This window comes from Amphiprion ocellaris, chromosome 6 (genome assembly GCF_022539595.1).
Source record: "Amphiprion ocellaris isolate individual 3 ecotype Okinawa chromosome 6, ASM2253959v1, whole genome shotgun sequence".
Taxonomy (NCBI): Eukaryota; Metazoa; Chordata; class Actinopteri; family Pomacentridae; genus Amphiprion; species Amphiprion ocellaris.
Window position 1 is genome coordinate 34,787,161 of NC_072771.1, and position 17,750 is coordinate 34,804,910.

The following is a 17,750-nucleotide window of genomic DNA, read 5'->3' on the forward strand; positions in this document are numbered from 1 at the left end:
ACTAAAGTGAAATTTGCCCATAAAGTTTGTTTGTTTAGAATAGACTTTAACGCAGTCATTCATATTTTGTATTGTAGACACATATACACTAACATGTCTTCTACTATGCTCCAACACTGTCCTTATACAGCCTGGACTTGACTACTTCCTGCCTCCTCAGTGAACCATGAAACTTTCCAAAACACTCTCACTACAGTCTCTTTCCTCCTGGGATTTAAGCCACTGTTTGCTTTAATATCCGCGCACACGTTCATATTGCTGCTTCTAAATGTGGCCTGATGCTGAAAGATCACAGAGCTGACAAAGTCCACCGCGCCTCTCATTTACATTATTCCTTAAGGTCCAAGTCTGAATGTGAAGAGCACAGCAAACCAGACTTCCATATATCACAGTTTGTGTAGCTTATATTTAACATGAATCCATGGTTCAAACTAAGAATACAGAACCGGAAGTAATGCATTTTCCCATCAAAATATAACATATACAGTGTGTTTTTACCCACAAAACATTACTGTTATCAGAATTTCAATGAAGAAAATCACCCTACTGCTAAGAAAACAGTATTACAACTATAAAAATAACCAAAATCTTGTACAGTGCATCAAACTTTTCATTTACTGGTTGTTATACATCTAGACCTGAATCTTCATTTTCTATAGAATAAAATGAGGAATCCGGGTCACTGTTCTTGGATAGACCACTTGCAAATGCTACAAGTGGTCAATAAATGAATGAGTTCATTGAATATTACTGAATACTGTTGCATTGGGCCTCTTAGCCTGTTATGGAGACTAATTAGGTGACATGATTCTGTGCAGCTTACTTCAATCAGAATCAGAATCAGAAAGCCTTTATTGCCAAGTGAGTGCACACAAGGAATTTGACTTGGTGTATAAAGAGCAGTAGAAGAATAAATAAACAAATGTAAATCTGTGAATTCTAAATAAAAACAGTGTTACAAGTGTAAGAAGTACTATGTAAAAGTTAGTGTAAAACCAGGGTAACAAATTAGAAGATTTTTAAATTACAATATTGCATGTAAGAGTATTGCACATGAGGGTTGAATACTGTATATGTATTGAATATTGCACTGACAGAAGTCCTTAATGATTTTCAGTTATTTTTTTTCAAATGCAGTTTATGGAAAAACAGTCACATTCAGCCACAGATGAGACAAAAAATAAATAAATAAATAAAAACAGAAAGATGACAGACTAAGGCACACAAAAGGTTCACATACAAATCAGATAGTTCCTTTCGTATAGTAGAAATGACAAAAAATGAACACAGGGATAAAAAAACAGCCATTTATTAGCCATGCCAGGTCCTCAGACTGACCTGTATGATCAACCTAATTGTTTGCTTGTATAATCAGTATATAGTTCTGTGAATGTATTTCGTTCTTGCACGCTGAACTTCAAATTTTAATTTTGTTTATCAGGTTTTCTTTGAGGCAAATCTTAGGATGCCACTGATTACAGGTAGCCACCTAGCACACCTGTTGGCAATGAGCTGATTAACACTGATTGCTGGTGACAACTTGAAAAGGACACAACCATGAGTCTGTCAAAGGCAGCCTAAACATGCTTGCAGTTTTATCTGTCAGGTTCCACTTGTTTTGTGTACTTTAAACAGAATATGTCACAAATTATCTCCAGGAGTGACCCAATAGGCGATAAAAATGTCCTGCTGATCTGACACTTTGCTGCAAGTCATTCCTCGTTTGTTTTCCCCCACATAATAAATTAAGTAAAAACATTAAAAAAAGCCCCCCACAGTCAACCCATATGTGGTCTTCAGCTGTACTTTAAGAATCTTGTGACCCTAAGTGCAGACATCATGTGCAGCTTTGACAGTCGCATAGTTCAGTACGTTCATTTGCACTGCATGTGACTGTGGCACATGAAGAATTAATCTCCTTGCATAAGGCGCTCTGAGTCTTTTTCCAGGATTTCCCACACTGTGACAGAAACAGCCGAACCTCAGTTAAACAGTTCAAGCCAATTTCACTTTAAACAGGCTTTCATCCTTTGTTAGAGGAACTTTTTCTTAAGAAACACTGAAGGAGAAAGAGGAAATTGGTAAACAACTGCACAGACAAAACAGAATTTAGTGGCAAAAATTACAAATGTGGAACAAATGGAGGATTATGCAAAAACAGCATGAGCACTCTTATGGTCTGAAAATGATTAGAATATGAGCCTTAACTCAACAAGTGTGTGACGTGTTGTGAGAACTACTGTATATGTGCATATTGTAGCATTTCACGCGTTTTAACCTACATGATGGTGTTTACCTCGTGTTGTAGTAAATATTTCTCATGGGGGCTGTTTGTAGAGGCAACAATGGAACTGTAATATTCTACCCAAGCAAAAGTACACTGTAAAATACAAACTATGAAAAAAAAAAATATTCCACCCGCTGGGCCACCCAAAAAAGGCCATAAAATAATGGAAAATAACCATCTTATAAAAATACAGCAATTGTCCAAAAAATAAGGGTTTTTTTGCCTCAATTTGTACATAAGAGCAAGTGTATTTTGTAGCATTTTGTTGTTTATTGAAGGATATTTACATCTCTAAAAACAATGAAATAACCGATCATAAATAATTACAGCATATAAGGATTAATAGACAATTGCTAAATATAATGATATGATAAAAGCTGTATTTTGACAACCTATCAATGCTTATAGATTTCATAAATAGCAACACCTTCTTTCAACATTTTTGTTGTGAAAACTTTTATAATTATACTAGATATCTTATAGAACAAACAAACCTATGTGAAGTCAAAGAACTAAATCTTATTTTTCTGTTAATAGTCACTAGCTGTGTCTAATTTTGGAAATGTATTTAGTCTTAGATTTGAATGTAACAGGTACAGTCTTGAATCAAAAGAAAGTACTCGTGAAATTGCAATAACTTGTAGAAAAACTATTCAATTTTGTGTAAATGTACATTTTATTGTGATTTACAGCTGCAGGTTTGTATTGCTACTTTGCAAACAAGTAAAACCACAGTGAATTTTTGTAATTTTATCGATACTTTGTATATTTAAAAAAAAACTGAAAAAGACAATTGTAAAAGTAAAATTACAAATTCAATAAAATTGCAGATTTTTTTATAGTGTGTGTTTAACTGAGCTTTACTCTTGCTTGATCTGCTAAAATGATAATTAAAAAGTGGCTCTTTTGAAATGTGCACTGTATTTTTGCCATAGTAAATCCATTTAAAATTGAACTTGTGGTGTTAGAATATAATCTAAATGCAGACTAGTCTCCACTCCTTGTTGTTTTCATCAAGGCAGGAACATCATGTGACCTTCTGCTGCCAGCTCCTCTCATATAACATGACGGGTCACCTTGCAGAAAGCTGCACAGTGGCAGCTTCACTCCAGCCAGGACGGACGTTACACTTTTATTAAAAACACACACAAACACAGAACAACGTTGTGCCTCTAAAAACAGGAGCTCATATTTCAGCATGTCCTGCACAGACCTGCAGGACCCGCTGCAGTATTAAAAGGTATGAACCCAGTGTGACTGAATAATGGATGGAGGCTCCGGCAGCAGGCTGCAGAGTGACGTCATGGCTGCGTCACTCGTGCTGCTGAGTGGGGGAGGAGGGGTGTGAGGGAGCAGGGGTGAGGCGGTGAGACGATGCAGCAGAGAGAAACCTGCTCTCAGTCAGGACAGAAGGATAAGAACCATGTCAGCCTCCTGGAAGCAGCTCTCCTCTCAGATCCTCCTGCTTCTCATCTCCTGCAGACACATCAATACAAGTAAATGAAATTTGGGTTCAACTCTGACTGTGATATGTGCTCGTGTTAAAGCTCTGTTCCTCTTTTATTCCCACTAAATGTTCCTGTAACCTTGTGGGGGACATAATAATATGTCTTGGGTTTTGTGATCAGTGCTTATTGTCATTATTTTTCTCCTTTGAAATGTCTCCCAAAGTATTTTTCACCCCTAGTGAGTGGAAAATCCTCCCAGACTCTTTCATGAGACACTAAAACTCTTTATTCTCTATTTCTTTATTGATTTTTATCTATAAAATTGAACAATTACAACATTAATGTCCAGAAGAGAAAGAAAAAAAGGTTATCTTATAAGTGTTTTTTATATAGCTGTTAGGGATATTACAAACATTACATTATAATGTGCTTCTATAAGTAAAACCATGTGCTGGTAATTTATCACCACAGATTTTTACTATATTTGATCATGTCCATGAGATATTTCTGTATTTATTAACAGGCTTTTTTGTATGTTTTGGTTTGTGTGTTTTGACTTACTTTAACTGCATCTCTTTGTATAAAAAGTGCTGTATAAAGATTTTAAATGCACAAAGAATCACCAGAGCAGCAACCAGCGACACCCTAAGCTACCGCCTCCTCATACAGCATCATATTTACCAGAAATAGCCCAGAAATATTTGAACAACAGGAACAGCTGACTAGCTATCATCTAAATGCCACAATCACATAGCAACAACCTCCCAACACCCGGGAGAAGCTTCAACTGAAGGTTAATCGCAGGGGCGGAGCCAAAGGGGGACCAGGGGTGGCCAATAGTGATCCTAACCACAGGATCATATTCCAACCCTAAGATAATTTAAACTGTAATATCATTTTTTTTGAAGCATAATTTGAAACAGTTCCTACAGATTCAGTTGAACCTTTACTATATGTGACTCATGCTCTACTTCCAAAAGACCAGGAAAATTGGAGTTTTGCCATGTAGAATATTATATGATGGACCACAATTTTTATAATTACAAGAAATAATAGTCATGAATTTGTAGAGTGAGGGCATCTGGTGGAGAGCTGCAGGTATCCAATGCTGTGCTACATCTTGGCACCTTAAAGTTTGCTTCAGGACATACAACTAGCTTTGGCTGCTTATTACTGGCAAGAGTATTGAAATCTACTACAACAGAAACTAGTGCATGAGGATCTGCTGGTATCAGTTACATCTTACTTACTTCAACATAAATCAACAGTTTGTTTTTCTGTACCACAAGAGAGAGAGTTGACTAATTTAGAGGTCAATATTTAAACCATTCATCTTTACAATTAAATTACAGAAATAAACTATTGATTTTACTGCTGTTAAAAGAACATATTATTAGCTAAAACCTCAAATAATACATTTCTAATCATGAAACTTCATCAATACTGGGCATATTGTATGTACAGGCTTTTGTTAAAACACATTTTAACTAATCAGTTACACTGTAAAAGAATAACATTGAGATGGTCCTCTGCTGTGAAAATTTAAAAAAATAGTTTCTCATCTAATTGCATATCAAGCATAATTGTGTTTTCCAATGATCTGGCTTTCAATCATTTGTGAATGAAACTTTAAACTCCCTCCAATGACAATCTAGTACTTTACCTGGTGATGTGTTCATATGATGATGTTTATATATGCTGGAAGACACATCGTGAGCAAAATAAGTATTCAACACCATGGCTGAGCATTTCCACCTTGAAACAACAGCTTACCAAGGAGAGTCTCAAATCCAGTCAGAGTCAGACTCTTGGGTTTTCAGATGTAACAAAGTTCAGGAACCAATCATATCAACTTGCAGCAGGGGACTTTGTGTATCATTATTTTTCCTTTAATATACGCTACCGTTCAAAAATTTGGGGTCACCCAGACAATTTCATGTTTTCCATGAAAACTCCCACTTTTATCCATGTGCTAACATAACTACACAAGGGTTTTCTAATCATCAATGAGCCTTTCAACACCATTAGCTAACACAATGTAGCATTAGAACACAGGAGTGATGGTTGCTGGAAATGTTCCTCTGTACCTCTATGGAGATATTCCATTAAAAATCAGCTGTTTCCAGCTAGAATAGTCATTTACCACATTAAAGATGTCTAGACTGGATTTCTGATTAATCTAATGTTATCTTCAATGAAAAAAACTGATTTTCTTCCAAAAATAAGGCCATTTGTAAGCGACCCCAAACTTTTGAACAGTAGTGTATGTATGTATGGCTGAGTTACTCCAATATTACAGCTTGTTATTGTCTAGCACAGAGTAGTTTTAACTGTGTTTTTGCAGAGTTGTAGGTCCGTGGGTGTGCTGGAGCTGCAGTCGGGGGGGAGGTTTGGGCCAAGAAAGAGGCAGGGACTTCATAGAGCTGCACATTTTAAATGGAGATAAAATCTTTAGCTGAAGTTCAGGAGCAGGACCACACCTCAATCACTCCCCTTCCTGTCTTACATTTATACATACTACTCCATACTCCCCACCCACCCTACCTTTACTTCTGCCTTTTCTTCCAGTCCTTTCCTTTTCTTAGGGGGTCTGGGAGCCACTGCTGATCCCCAACTAAGCTTTTCCTCGAACCTCATCAGCTCAATTCACCAAATATAACATTCATTTGCATCCAAAAAACAATCAAGCTTGATGGTGTGGTCATAGCTAATGAAAGGAAGCAACTGTGTAGAGTTTCATTTTAGTCAATTTACAGCAGAAAGGGATCATTTTCCTGGAAAAACTTGATACACTGCGATGAGTCGTTTTTGGGGTTTAATCAGAATCCTGGTAACCAACTTTTAATTAGCCTAGTAACCACATAGCAGTATCTTAGCAACAACCAATGACATCCTGAGCAATCACCTACACAACTTTTTCCAGAAGATGTAATGACGTGCATGTCAACTTTCTTTGTTTCTACATTTATTCCTCCTCACGTCAGAGACATCGAGTCCAACACAACCACCCCTGGCTCCCATCACTCCTCTGAAGACAGATGTAAGAAGCATCGTCCTTAAAGGTAGCAGCTTTCAACCATCAGTCGTCACAGTATTTTACATTTGTCAGCATATTCTGTTCTTTTTTTAGAAACCCAGCTGCTTCTGTAAATATTGCTAAGAGGTTCACTTTTGACTGCTTTTGGGGAAAAAACGTGGTGTTATGGCAGAAATAGATGTTCTTCAAATAATGATGACCATGATTTTGCTTCATAGTCTTGTGTTTGAAACCTCTCGACGACGCTCCACACAGGTGAAAGTCATACTGAGAAAATGGAACTGGTGAATCCTGTCAATCTGACGCTGGAGTGCACCTGGACTGGCAATCAGAACAAACTACCAAACATAACCGGCTACTGGAGAAAAGACGGCGAGGAAATCCAGAACAGTCGGCTCTCAGTGCAGTTCCACAATGGACAGTATAATATCCAACAAGTGTGAGTACTTTATGTGTACATTTGATCAGTTATTCTCAGAAAATGCATTTCTATCAGCCCTAGTATTGTCTCATAATTCAAATCGTACACGTGATTTGCAACAATATTTAACTGTGTACATATTATTATGTAATTTTAGAAATTGCATGCATGTTTTTAATGTTTAGTCTCTGTTTTGCAGCTTGAGAGCTTTTATCCTCACTGTTAGATGTCTCAAAATTGCCTTTTATTAGTCAGCACACATCAGCAATTGCAATTCTATTTATTTACATGAAGATGAATCACATTTTTATCTGTTTTACTTCAGTGACAGGTGCATTTTTGATGAATAAAATAGTCCAATCTAATGACGTTTATCTGACTAAAACCGTTGATCTATTTTTGCTTTGCAGGTTCAGCATTGTGAGTGAAGAAAACCTGGGGAATTACTCTTGTGTGTTTGGAAATGAAGCAAAAATTTCATTCATTTTGGAAGGTAAGGATTCCATCCTTTCGTATGAGTTAAATTTGAAACTATCTGCGTGACATTGTCAGCATCGTATCTCGCTCTTTTCCTTCAGCGCCACAGATTGGTGAGGAACGTGACAAACCGATCATCAGCTACGTGGGAGATTCTGCGGTGATCACATGTAAAATGGACGACGCCAAGCCAATGCCCAACACCTGGAACTGGTACAGATACAACGGGACGGAAAAGGTGAAGAGCTGCTCAGAACTTGTCTTTATGTGGCTTCAAATCAGATTTGTGTCATGGGTCACTTTTGAATTTGCTTTATCACCAAGGTTATTCCAGTATACCTATAAATAGTATATCAGTTGGTAAACGAATCTGCTCACTTTGGTAAAGTCACACTCATGGTATGTTCTCTTATCTGGCTCATTTGACCTCTTTACTGTTTGGAGTTGAGCAATTTATCAACACTTGTACATGTTTGATCTCACTTTATCGCAGTATAGTTCATGTAAACACCTGTGCAGGTACGCAACACAGAGGTGGAAGAAGTGTTCAGTTCATTTAAGCTGAATTAACAGGGACACAATATAAAACACTGGTGGAACTGATATTCCAAATATAACTCACGAGAGTGATATATTATAGGATTATTGCTGAGGATGCATTCATGTATAAATAGAATTTCACTGTTATAAGTAGTGGAAGTAGTGCAAAATTAATTATGCAGTATTGGATGTTTTTGCCACCAGTAATACAACATATTTTGAAAGCTTATTATGTATTCTGCATTTGTCAGAACTGGTAACTACAGATAAATGTAGTAGGATAAATGCAATATTTACATGTGAAATGTAGTGAAATATAGGTATATAGTAACAGAAATTGAAAATTAAGCACAAGTACTTCAAAACTGAACTTAACCAGTGGTGCAGGGCTTTTTTATTCATTGCTGGCGTCATGACAGTGTTTGTGTCTTCACGCATTTATGAGTTTCAGTGGTATATTATTGTGTCATATTTCAGTTAATCTAATCAAAACTGTCACATACTGTGTTTTATTTTTATTTTTGACTGTGTAAAATGGCTGACACAAACAGACGCAGCTTGTCATTTAAACTCCTGTCCCATGTTGTCCTGTAGGAACAGATCTTTGTCGCTGCAGAGCCTCACCACTATGAAATCATTAACAAAGAGCGAAAGACCAGGTTGGTGGTGCACAACCTGACGGAGGCCGACTCCGGCTTGTATTACTGCGGTGCCGTGTATGCCATTGGCACCACGATGAGCCACGTGGAGCTGAAGGTCAGCTGAGGATGAGTTATGAAGCCTAAGTGCACTTACACAAACACTGTGTGAGGTTAAAATGCTTCTTCTTGCAACATTCAAAAGAAAATGTACGTTTGAATCACCAGGATCTTGAGACAACTGCTTGAACAGCAGATTGTCAAAGACTTAATAGCATTTCTGAACTTTTTTAGCTTTACACCTCACATATAAACTGTGTTTTGTCATGTTTTAGATATTTGAGTTCTTAGCAGATTGACCAAAAGAGATAATTATTGTCCCCTACATTGTTTTTCATTATTGAATCATGGTCAATTTAATTGCGATTTCGTGACAAGAATTTACAAAAAAAGACCCTTTTTTGTCAAAGTGAAAGCAGATTTCTACAAAATCATGTAAATTCATTAAAAAAAATCTTAAATGTTAAATAAATCATTGCATAAATTTTGACTCCCTTTAAACTAAGTCATCTAATTCAACACAGGAGGTCCTAGAAGTCACACAGTTAGTAAAATGGAGATTACCTGAGAGCAGTGAATGTAAGTGAAGTGATTGTAGTATAAAGACACCTGTAAATGGAAGGTCCAGTCACTGGTGAATCAGTACTCTCAGTTATAATCACACCATGAAGACAAAAAAAAAAAAACAACACTCCAACAAATTCTCTGAAAAGGCTACTGAAAAGCATAATTAAGGGGATGGGTACATGACAATTTCCAAGTCAATGAATATCCATTGCAGTTAAATGCATCATCAAGAAATGGAAGAAATGACACATTTAAATCTGCCAAAAACTGAGTGCAAGAAAGAGACGAGTAAGGGAGGCCACCAAGACACCCATGACTCCTCTAAAGGTCATAACCTGACAGAACTTGAGCAGTTTTACGAAGAACAAATGGGTAAAATTGCAGTCCAGATGTCCAAGGCTGATTTAAACACATCCACACACACTCTATACTTGTCACCAAAGGTGCATCTTCTAAATGCTGACTCAACAGGGATGAACACTTATACAAAATTTATTTTACATTTTATATTTTTAAACAATTGATATTACTTTGAAGAAGATATTGCTGTTTTCACTTTGACATGAGTCGTTTTTGCTACTTCTTGTCCAGAGAGCCTAATTACATTGACCATGGTCCAATGTTAGAAAGCAATAAAAAAAGAAAACTTCCAAGAGGGATGAATACTTTTTTCTTGGCTCAGTGGAAATGATGTAACTGCTCAGTACTGTATATAGTAGTTAAAGCTCTGCTCACCTCCAAAGGCTGCTTCCACACTGATTACACTTTGCTGAAGTCACTGACGAGACATTCTGCACCTTTATATGCTTCTTTTTAAGGTTAAGAATACAGAACTTACATGCAATTAAGAATTTTTTACTATGTTGATGCTTCTATGCAAGCGAAAAATCTGAATATTTCCTCTACCTCCGCTGAAGGTCATCACCTTCATGGAGCCCCTGAAGCCGTTCATAACCATCGTGGTGGAAGTTGTTGTCCTGGTCGCTGCCATTCTGCTCTACGAGAGGAGTCAGTCCAAGAAAAAGGCTACGGCAGGTAGTTAGAGTGCATTAATCTAAAGATTCAGTAAATCTGTATAATGTTCACACAGAGAGAAATGCTCACACATTGTGTTTTTTGGCATTCAAACTCAAGTAATGTACCATTACATGAAAATATTCTAAATATCTTATGCATCATTTTATATACGTTTCACTAACATGAAATTTTGTCTGACTGTTGAGCCTCTGATTGCTATAAACATGTAATTATCTGCTTTATCCTCAGGAGATGGGACCACTGCCGACCAAAAGAACATGTTGTGAGTACAACGGAAAAGATATTTCTCAGGTTTGATTTGTATATTTGCAGTTTTGTACGATGAATTAATGACTTTTTCCGTCTTCTTCAGGCCACAGGGAGATGATAATGCAACAGAGGGAAGTTCTTCAATGAGACAACGCAAAGTTTAAAGACCGCAAAGGCTGAAATCCAGCAGGTTAAAGCTTCTTTAAAATGCTTATTTTCAAATGTGAATGATAGTTTTAAAGCAATATTTATTCACTTATTTTGGGAATATATCGTCTATTGTAATCCAAATATTTTCACCAGGCAAAATGCAGAAACCACCACTTAAGCAATATTTCTTTATGTTTCATGTAGTCTTTCTGTTAGTCTTCCTTTCACCGGAAAACTGGGTTTTTATTTTTCACTGTCAGTTTCACATCCTGCACTTCCTCACTTCCTGTGGAGAAACCGAGATCACATGTTCGACTTCAAACATCACTTTGTCTGTGTCACTTCTGTCGAAACCGACGTGTGCTTGTCTTCTTTTTGGCAACATCTCAAACCTCAAGTCGTCTTTCCCGCTGTTGTTTTCTGCATTGTGGCTCCTGAGCAGTGCCTTACACTCTCAAAAAGCAATTAACAAGCCATTCACTGTGCTTGAACTGACTTTTTGTCACTTTTTCGAGTTTGTCCTTACAACAATGTGTGTCTGTGTACGACCTGAATGGCATGTGTTCAACATATATCCTCATATATGCAGATGTTTGTGCATAGCTTTTGTGTTAATGAAGTCGGAGGGTCATATGTTCCTCTAAATGTGGCTTCAATCTACACTGTGTATGCAAACAAGCAGATTAAAATTACACATATTAATTCATTATGTTTGCTTCAGTAACTGTCCATTGACTTTACAGCAGTGCAGCGCTAAATGAGTGGCTTTTAAGATAACTTATAAATACTCATATTGTAGCAGGAAGCTCGGAAAAATACGCTTAAATCTTTAAAGAATGATTTTATTTTTCATAAATACAACCAGCAAAATAATAACAATGATCTGCAGAGCCCTGAAAGGTCACAGTGGTGATTTTTTTCTCTCGATAACTTACCTCACAACATCCGTCTCACAGAGAAAGACTGATCTATATAGCAGTACAGTATGTTGTAGCATAGCTGTGACCACAGTGAGAGTCAGTACATCCTCAGCTGTGGGTGCTCAGGCACAAACCTGCACTTTTGCATTTAAAAGAAAAAAAATAGACTTTTACTGGCTGATTGCTGCATTAAAGCTACTTTACTGTTGATGTCCTGTGGTGCCGTAGAAGAATCACAGCCTCATAGTAGTAGATATTCCCAGAAACATATATTTAACAACAAGAAAAGCTGACGTCTAGACAAAAAAAACCATAAAATTAGCCACAGCTGTGCTCAAAACCTGCAGCTGGATACCGCCAGAGATCGGCCTTTTTGAATAAGCACTGAGCACCAAACGCATCACATCTCATGTGTTTGTATTAAAGTATTAGTAGAGCATTTCCCCTAATACATAGTGTATTATAACTGGTCTGGATCAATACACAAACTGCTCACTTATTCACTTGTTGTGAGGTCTGGGAAATTCCCAGTGTGACCTTTCAGGAGCTCTGTAATAATCAGGCATGTGTGTGTGCAGTATTATTATTTGACACAGCTTTACCCACATTATTCTGCTTTTTATGAACATTACATTTTGTACAATCTGACCAAACTCCCTCACGTCCGGCTCTTACTCTTGAATTCTTGCATCTTTCAAACCTTTGGATAACAAAGACATTTATCCTCTGAACAACTCTACGGCTGGTTCATGAGGAACCGAACCAGCAGCTCGATGACGCCGTCGTTCAGACCCACCACCTCTCCGTCCTGCACGCTGTCATAGAGTCGGAGGCTCTCTGTGCCCCACAGGAGGTTTTTTCTGGGGTTGTTGGCATCGGTCTCCACAGAGAGAGCCACTGTGTTGAGCTGGTAGCAGAAGAAGGAGAAGAAGTGACCGTCGGTGATCACGGCCTGAGACACGAAGGGCCTGGTGACGTCCTCGTGGTTCCAGAAACCTGCAGAGGTGAGAAGAAGGCATGAAAACCAGGTAAGACTAACAAATATTAACATTAATCTAGCCAAATGTAGACAGCATAATATAATACTAATATCCACTACCAATCAACAGTTTGGGGTCACTTAGAAAGGTCCTTATTTAGTATAGTCCTTATTAAGGTCCTTATTTAGTCCTTATTTAGTTAATGTGGTAAATGACTATTGTAGCTGGAAACAGCTGATTTTTAATGGAATATCTACATAGAGGTACAGAGGAACATTTCCAGCAACCATCACTCCTGTGTTCTAATGCTACATTGTGTTAGCTAATGGTGTTGAAAGGCTAATTGATGATTACAAAACCCTTGTGCAGTTATGTTAGCACATGGATAAAAGTGTGAGTTTTCATGGAAAACATGAAATTGTCTGGGTGACCCCAAACTTTTGAATGGTTGTGTACATACCAACATAATATAGAAGACAATATATCATGATGTTTCTATCACTGCACTGCTAAAACGCAGTTTGATAACTAAATCTTCCTCAAAAATGCTTAGAAACTGACTTCAGATAATGAGTTGTTGCTGATTTTTCCTTTTTTGAAGCACATTTGGTGTCTATTAATTTTTTCCTCATGATTCTACTTTTTCCTGATGAGAAATTTGAAGTAAAACAGAAAACCTGAAAAAGCAAATATGCCCCTGTACTCTTTTGGAGTTACTCTAATGTAAAATTTTGACAGATTCAAAAACAGAAAATGTCATTTTTAAAGTGTCAGACAGTGAAAACAAAACAAAAAACGGGTTTGACAGCCCGTCAGAGCTGAGATTCCACCTTCAGCATAAGGAAAAGAGAAAGTAAATCAAAAATCACTTAAATTAGGAATGAAATACTGTATCATGGGTCTAATCATTAATCAAGGAGTTTTCAGCTATCATTTTGACAATTGATTACTGTTTGAGTGATTTTTAAGTATAAGAGTCAGAATTATTTTCCTTTCCAGCTTCTTAGTTGTGAACATTTTCTGGTTTCTTTACTCCTCTATGACAGCAAACTCAATATCTTTGGGTTTTGACAAAACAAGACATCTGAGGACGTCATCTTGGGCTGAAGAAGAATCCTTAGGTGACGTATTTTACTATTTTCTTTCATTTTAGAGATCAACTAACTAATTAATTCATTGAGGAAATGAACAGTGAAAATAATCTGTAGTTGCAGTCCTACTGTTTCATAAATTCCTGTGTTGAACACTCACCCTGGTACATGGCCTGAGCTCCCGTCCAAGCGAACAGGCTGGCGAGTGCGTTGGCTCTGAGGAAAACCTCCACCTGGTCAGACTGCTGCATCCGAGCCATCCGGTCTCGGTGGTATCTGTCGGGCACCAGGTGGAACTGAGTGTGACCGTAGCATGCCGGGTCTGGCAGCTTCGCGCCTGTTAATGAAACAGAGGGAAAAGGTTTAATATGAACGGAAACCGCTGAAACAGGAGGGATTCATGAAAAAAACACTCTTATTCAATTAAATCCAAAGCTACAGCATGACAATTTCTATGTGTGTTTGCAAATCAGACTTCCTCCAGCTACAACGATTCATCAGGTAGTTTATCAAAACAGCTTTGACAGTTGGTTAAGCAAATTTCTAGCCAAAAAAAAGAAAGAAAAAAGGACGGTTTCACCTTTTCCCGTGTCACAATTTGCTGTTTCTTCCAGCCTTATATTAAACTAAACATTTTTGTATCTTTATATCACTAGCTTGATTTGGGGAAAACATGGTGCAATTTTTCACATTTAACTGATTAACTAATGCATCAGTCAGTAAATTTACCAATACTGACAGTGCTCTTTAGATTTTATCCTGCAGCTGCATGTTAAAGAACATGTTACCTATCTCTTCATATACAAGAATCTCTGCCATACCATTGTTTTTTAATATACAGATATGAGTCATATTGTTGTTTTCCACATCCAGAGGAATATCCCAATGTCCACAATCTCTACAATAACAACTGTATTTATGCATATTGTTTGTTTATTTTTATTTTCTACTGATGCTCGATACATTTTTGCACTATCCTCTTTGCTACTGTAACACTGCAAATTTCCTGTGGTATTGATAAAGGTTTGTCTTATCTTCTCTGTGGAAACTCAGAACATACAGGGCACAAAAAAAAAAAAATGTGTAAAGCTACATTGGCCTGCATCATTACACTACGTTAAAACTGTGGGAAACAATGAACAAAACAATAAACTACTGGCTGTTTCCACTAGCAGTCTATATAAAACAATGTAAAGTTGATGTTTTGGAGAAAATGCAGGTTAGTTGCATGTTGGCGCCCCCTAATGGCACCAAGAAGTAACTGCATAACCAGCACATAATGATTAGACTGAAAATTCATTTTAACCACTGCTAAAGTAATTATGGCGATTAAGTGAGACATAGTGGGTCTCTTGTGTTACCTGTGAAGATGTTGTTGTCGTACTGTCTTCTGAACAGCGGCATCAGGTTGGGAGCATACGTGATTTCTGGAACTTCAGCTGCATAGGAGGCCTCCAGTGGAGTAAACTAAGAGAAATTAACAAGACAGAAAGTGATGAAAACACAAATATGTGTATGTTTAACATTATATACTTGCACAGCACTTTTCAAAATAAAGTTACAAAGTGGCTGGTATACTGCAGCTGCAACAATTTTATAGAAAAACCAAAAAAACACATGCTGGTAATAAAACAGTGTTAACATTAATAGAAAGCATAAAAAACATTTTAAAGAGGCACATTTTGAGAGGATGTTATTAATTCTCCACATCTTAGATCTTTGTGCACTAAAATACCAGGCACACCAATTCAGTAACACAGCTGGGAGCTAAACTATGAAGTCATTTAAAAGTACCTCCTAAAAAGAAAGTAAAACATGACAAATATGTTGTGGATGTTTTTAGTCTCTGGTGTGTGAAGTTCAAGTTTTGCGATATCTTTTTGCATTTGTCAATTTAAAGGATTTGTTTACATTTTTGTAGACGGAAGAGTTAAATATCCAAAACACTGTGAAGATAAACTCGATCACACTGGAAATTTTCTGTTTTTAGGTGCTGCTGTTGTTAATTCATCATCTCTATGGTCCAGAAATGATTTCTACCTGAGGCAGTTGCTGAGTTATTCTAATCTGGCAGTGCGGATGGTCGTCGATCTGGAACCTAGTTGGCTCTAAGTGGCGTCTCCTGTGTCCTTTTGGGATTATTCTCTGTCCCCTCCTCCAGTAAAAGTTCACCTGAGGACTGATATCTGAAAGAAACAAACATTTAAAACAAAATTAGCACTTCTGTAGGATCTTAGTTCATTTATTATCTTCATACATGTCTGGTGTTTAACAAACACTGAGAGGCGCTACTGAATGTAACCTTTAAATTTTAGACTTTTTCTTTGTATTGTTGCATGATTTTCGCATAAAACATATCTAAAATGTCACTAATTTGGCTTTTTTGCTGAAAAGAACATATCAGTCACTTTTGTTGAATGATGTAAGGCCACAGCTAAGTTATTATCAATTAATCTTTGAGAATATAACAAAATAACTCGTTATATCTGAATATCCTGAATTTTTGTCAGTGTAACTGACAAAAACCTAAACATAATCAATTAACAATAATGTTGAATGGAGAAAAGAAGCTTGCACCATCGACGGCTGGGCAATTTGCTTGATAAATTCCAAAAACAAATAATTAATTAGCAAGTATGATTTAATTACTTCATTATGGATGTTTATTTCCTCAAAGGGATCCACATCACTAAGAACAGGTTGTCATTTTTTTGGCATTTGTGCTTAAAAAAATAAATCAATTATCAAAATAATTGCCAATTATTCATCATTTATTTAAGCTCCAGTCTATTCTGGTGATATCTGCTCTTTTTGACTGCTTCTTGCATCACTCATCGTTCATACCCAGACTGGAGAGGAGCAGCAGCGGATTGTATTTTCCTAGATTGGGGGTGAGTTCAGTCACCAGGCTCCTCAGTAGAGGTCCGAACGTCTGCTCCTGGTGTCTGTACACGAAAGGTTTGCGTTTCTTCATGTGCCACTGCTCCTGCAAGATCACACGGGTCACCAGAGAGCGAAGGTCCGCGAACGCATCATCACCGATCCCGGGCACTGCGGTGCGAGCAGCGGGGGACGGTGAGCTCCCCTCGGCCACGGGCTCCACCGGGGCCGGGGTGAATTTCTCGGGCAGGCCCGGGATGTATGCGGTCTTGGTAAAGTGCTGGTACCACCTGTCTGCGTTCCGAGCGAAGGTCTGAGGGTAAACCACGAATTTCTTCCGCTGGATGCGAGTGATGAGAGACAGCTTCTCCTGCACCGGGGAGGCGCAGATCTTCTTAACCTGCTCCTCCACCTGCCGCAGCCGGGCAGATTTGCTCTTAGCCGTGAGAGAGGCGACTATAGGGGGGTACTCCGGCTCCTTCGCCGCACTCTCGGTATGAACGAGCTTTTTGTGTCTAAACGGAGGCAGGTTTTTTGGGAACAGCAAGGACAGCCGTGTGCGGGCCGCCATGATTGCTGTGTGAAGTCTTCTTCTACTTCCGTTTCGTTGACGCACGAGCCAGCAGCTTCTCACAACAGCGCCCCCCTCCGGAAAAAAAAATACAATAAACGCATTTACACACGGACAAAATTGTTGGTACTTCTCGGTAAATGAAAGAAAAACCCACAATGGTCACAGAAATAATTTGAATCTGACAAAAGTAATAATAAATAAAAATTCTATGAAAATTAACCAATTAAAATCAGATATTACTGTTGAACCGTGGTTCAACAGAATTATTTAAAAAAAATAAACTCATGAAACAGACCTGAACAAAAGTGATGGCACCCCTAGAAAAGACTGAAAATAATGTGACCACAGGGCAGGCATGGGCAAACTACGGCCCCCGGGCCACATACGGCCCTT

The 17,750-nt window shown here is 37.8% G+C and overlaps 2 protein-coding genes across 2 annotated transcripts; one reads left to right on the plus strand and one right to left on the minus strand.

Moving 5' to 3' along the window:
• Positions 1-3,641: 3,641 nt before the first annotated feature.
• On the plus strand, positions 3,642-11,621 carry emb (embigin). The gene is made up of 9 exons (XM_023288153.3): positions 3,642-3,783; positions 6,720-6,797; positions 7,028-7,211; positions 7,604-7,686; positions 7,772-7,908; positions 8,805-8,966; positions 10,393-10,510; positions 10,742-10,775; positions 10,866-11,621. The coding sequence occupies exons 1-9, from the start codon at positions 3,711-3,713 to the stop codon at positions 10,924-10,926; spliced, it is 930 nt and encodes a 309-aa protein (XP_023143921.2). The 5' UTR covers positions 3,642-3,710; the 3' UTR covers positions 10,927-11,621.
• A 112-nt stretch (positions 11,622-11,733) lies between these two features.
• Positions 11,734-17,379, minus strand: mrps30 (mitochondrial ribosomal protein S30). The gene is made up of 5 exons (XM_023288152.3): positions 16,748-17,379; positions 15,944-16,089; positions 15,265-15,370; positions 14,064-14,240; positions 11,734-12,828 (listed from the first exon to the last, which is right to left on the minus strand). The coding sequence occupies exons 1-5, from the start codon at positions 17,352-17,354 to the stop codon at positions 12,569-12,571; spliced, it is 1,296 nt and encodes a 431-aa protein (XP_023143920.1). The 5' UTR covers positions 17,355-17,379; the 3' UTR covers positions 11,734-12,568.
• Positions 17,380-17,750: the final 371 nt, after the last annotated feature.

What these genes read in the sequence shown, in the direction of transcription:
- emb (XM_023288153.3), top strand. Translation starts at nt 3,711, where the DNA reads ATGTCAGCCTCCTGGAAGCAGCTCTCCTCTCAGATCCTCCTGCTTCTC. An exon ending in CTGCAGACACATCAATACAA is followed by an intron (nt 3,784 to 6,719) that starts GTAAATGAAATT and finishes TCCTCACGTCAG; the next exon opens with AGACATCGAGTCCAACACAA. An exon ending in CAGTATAATATCCAACAAGT is followed by an intron (nt 7,212 to 7,603) that starts GTGAGTACTTTA and finishes TTTGCTTTGCAG; the next exon opens with GTTCAGCATTGTGAGTGAAG.
- mrps30 (XM_023288152.3), bottom strand. Translation starts at nt 17,354, where the DNA reads ATGGCGGCCCGCACACGGCTGTCCTTGCTGTTCCCAAAAAACCTGCCT. An exon ending in GCTGCTCCTCTCCAGTCTGG is followed by an intron (nt 16,090 to 16,747) that starts GTATGAACGATG and finishes TGTTTCTTTCAG; the next exon opens with ATATCAGTCCTCAGGTGAAC. An exon ending in CGACAACAACATCTTCACAG is followed by an intron (nt 14,241 to 15,264) that starts GTAACACAAGAG and finishes TTTCATTAACAG; the next exon opens with GCGCGAAGCTGCCAGACCCG.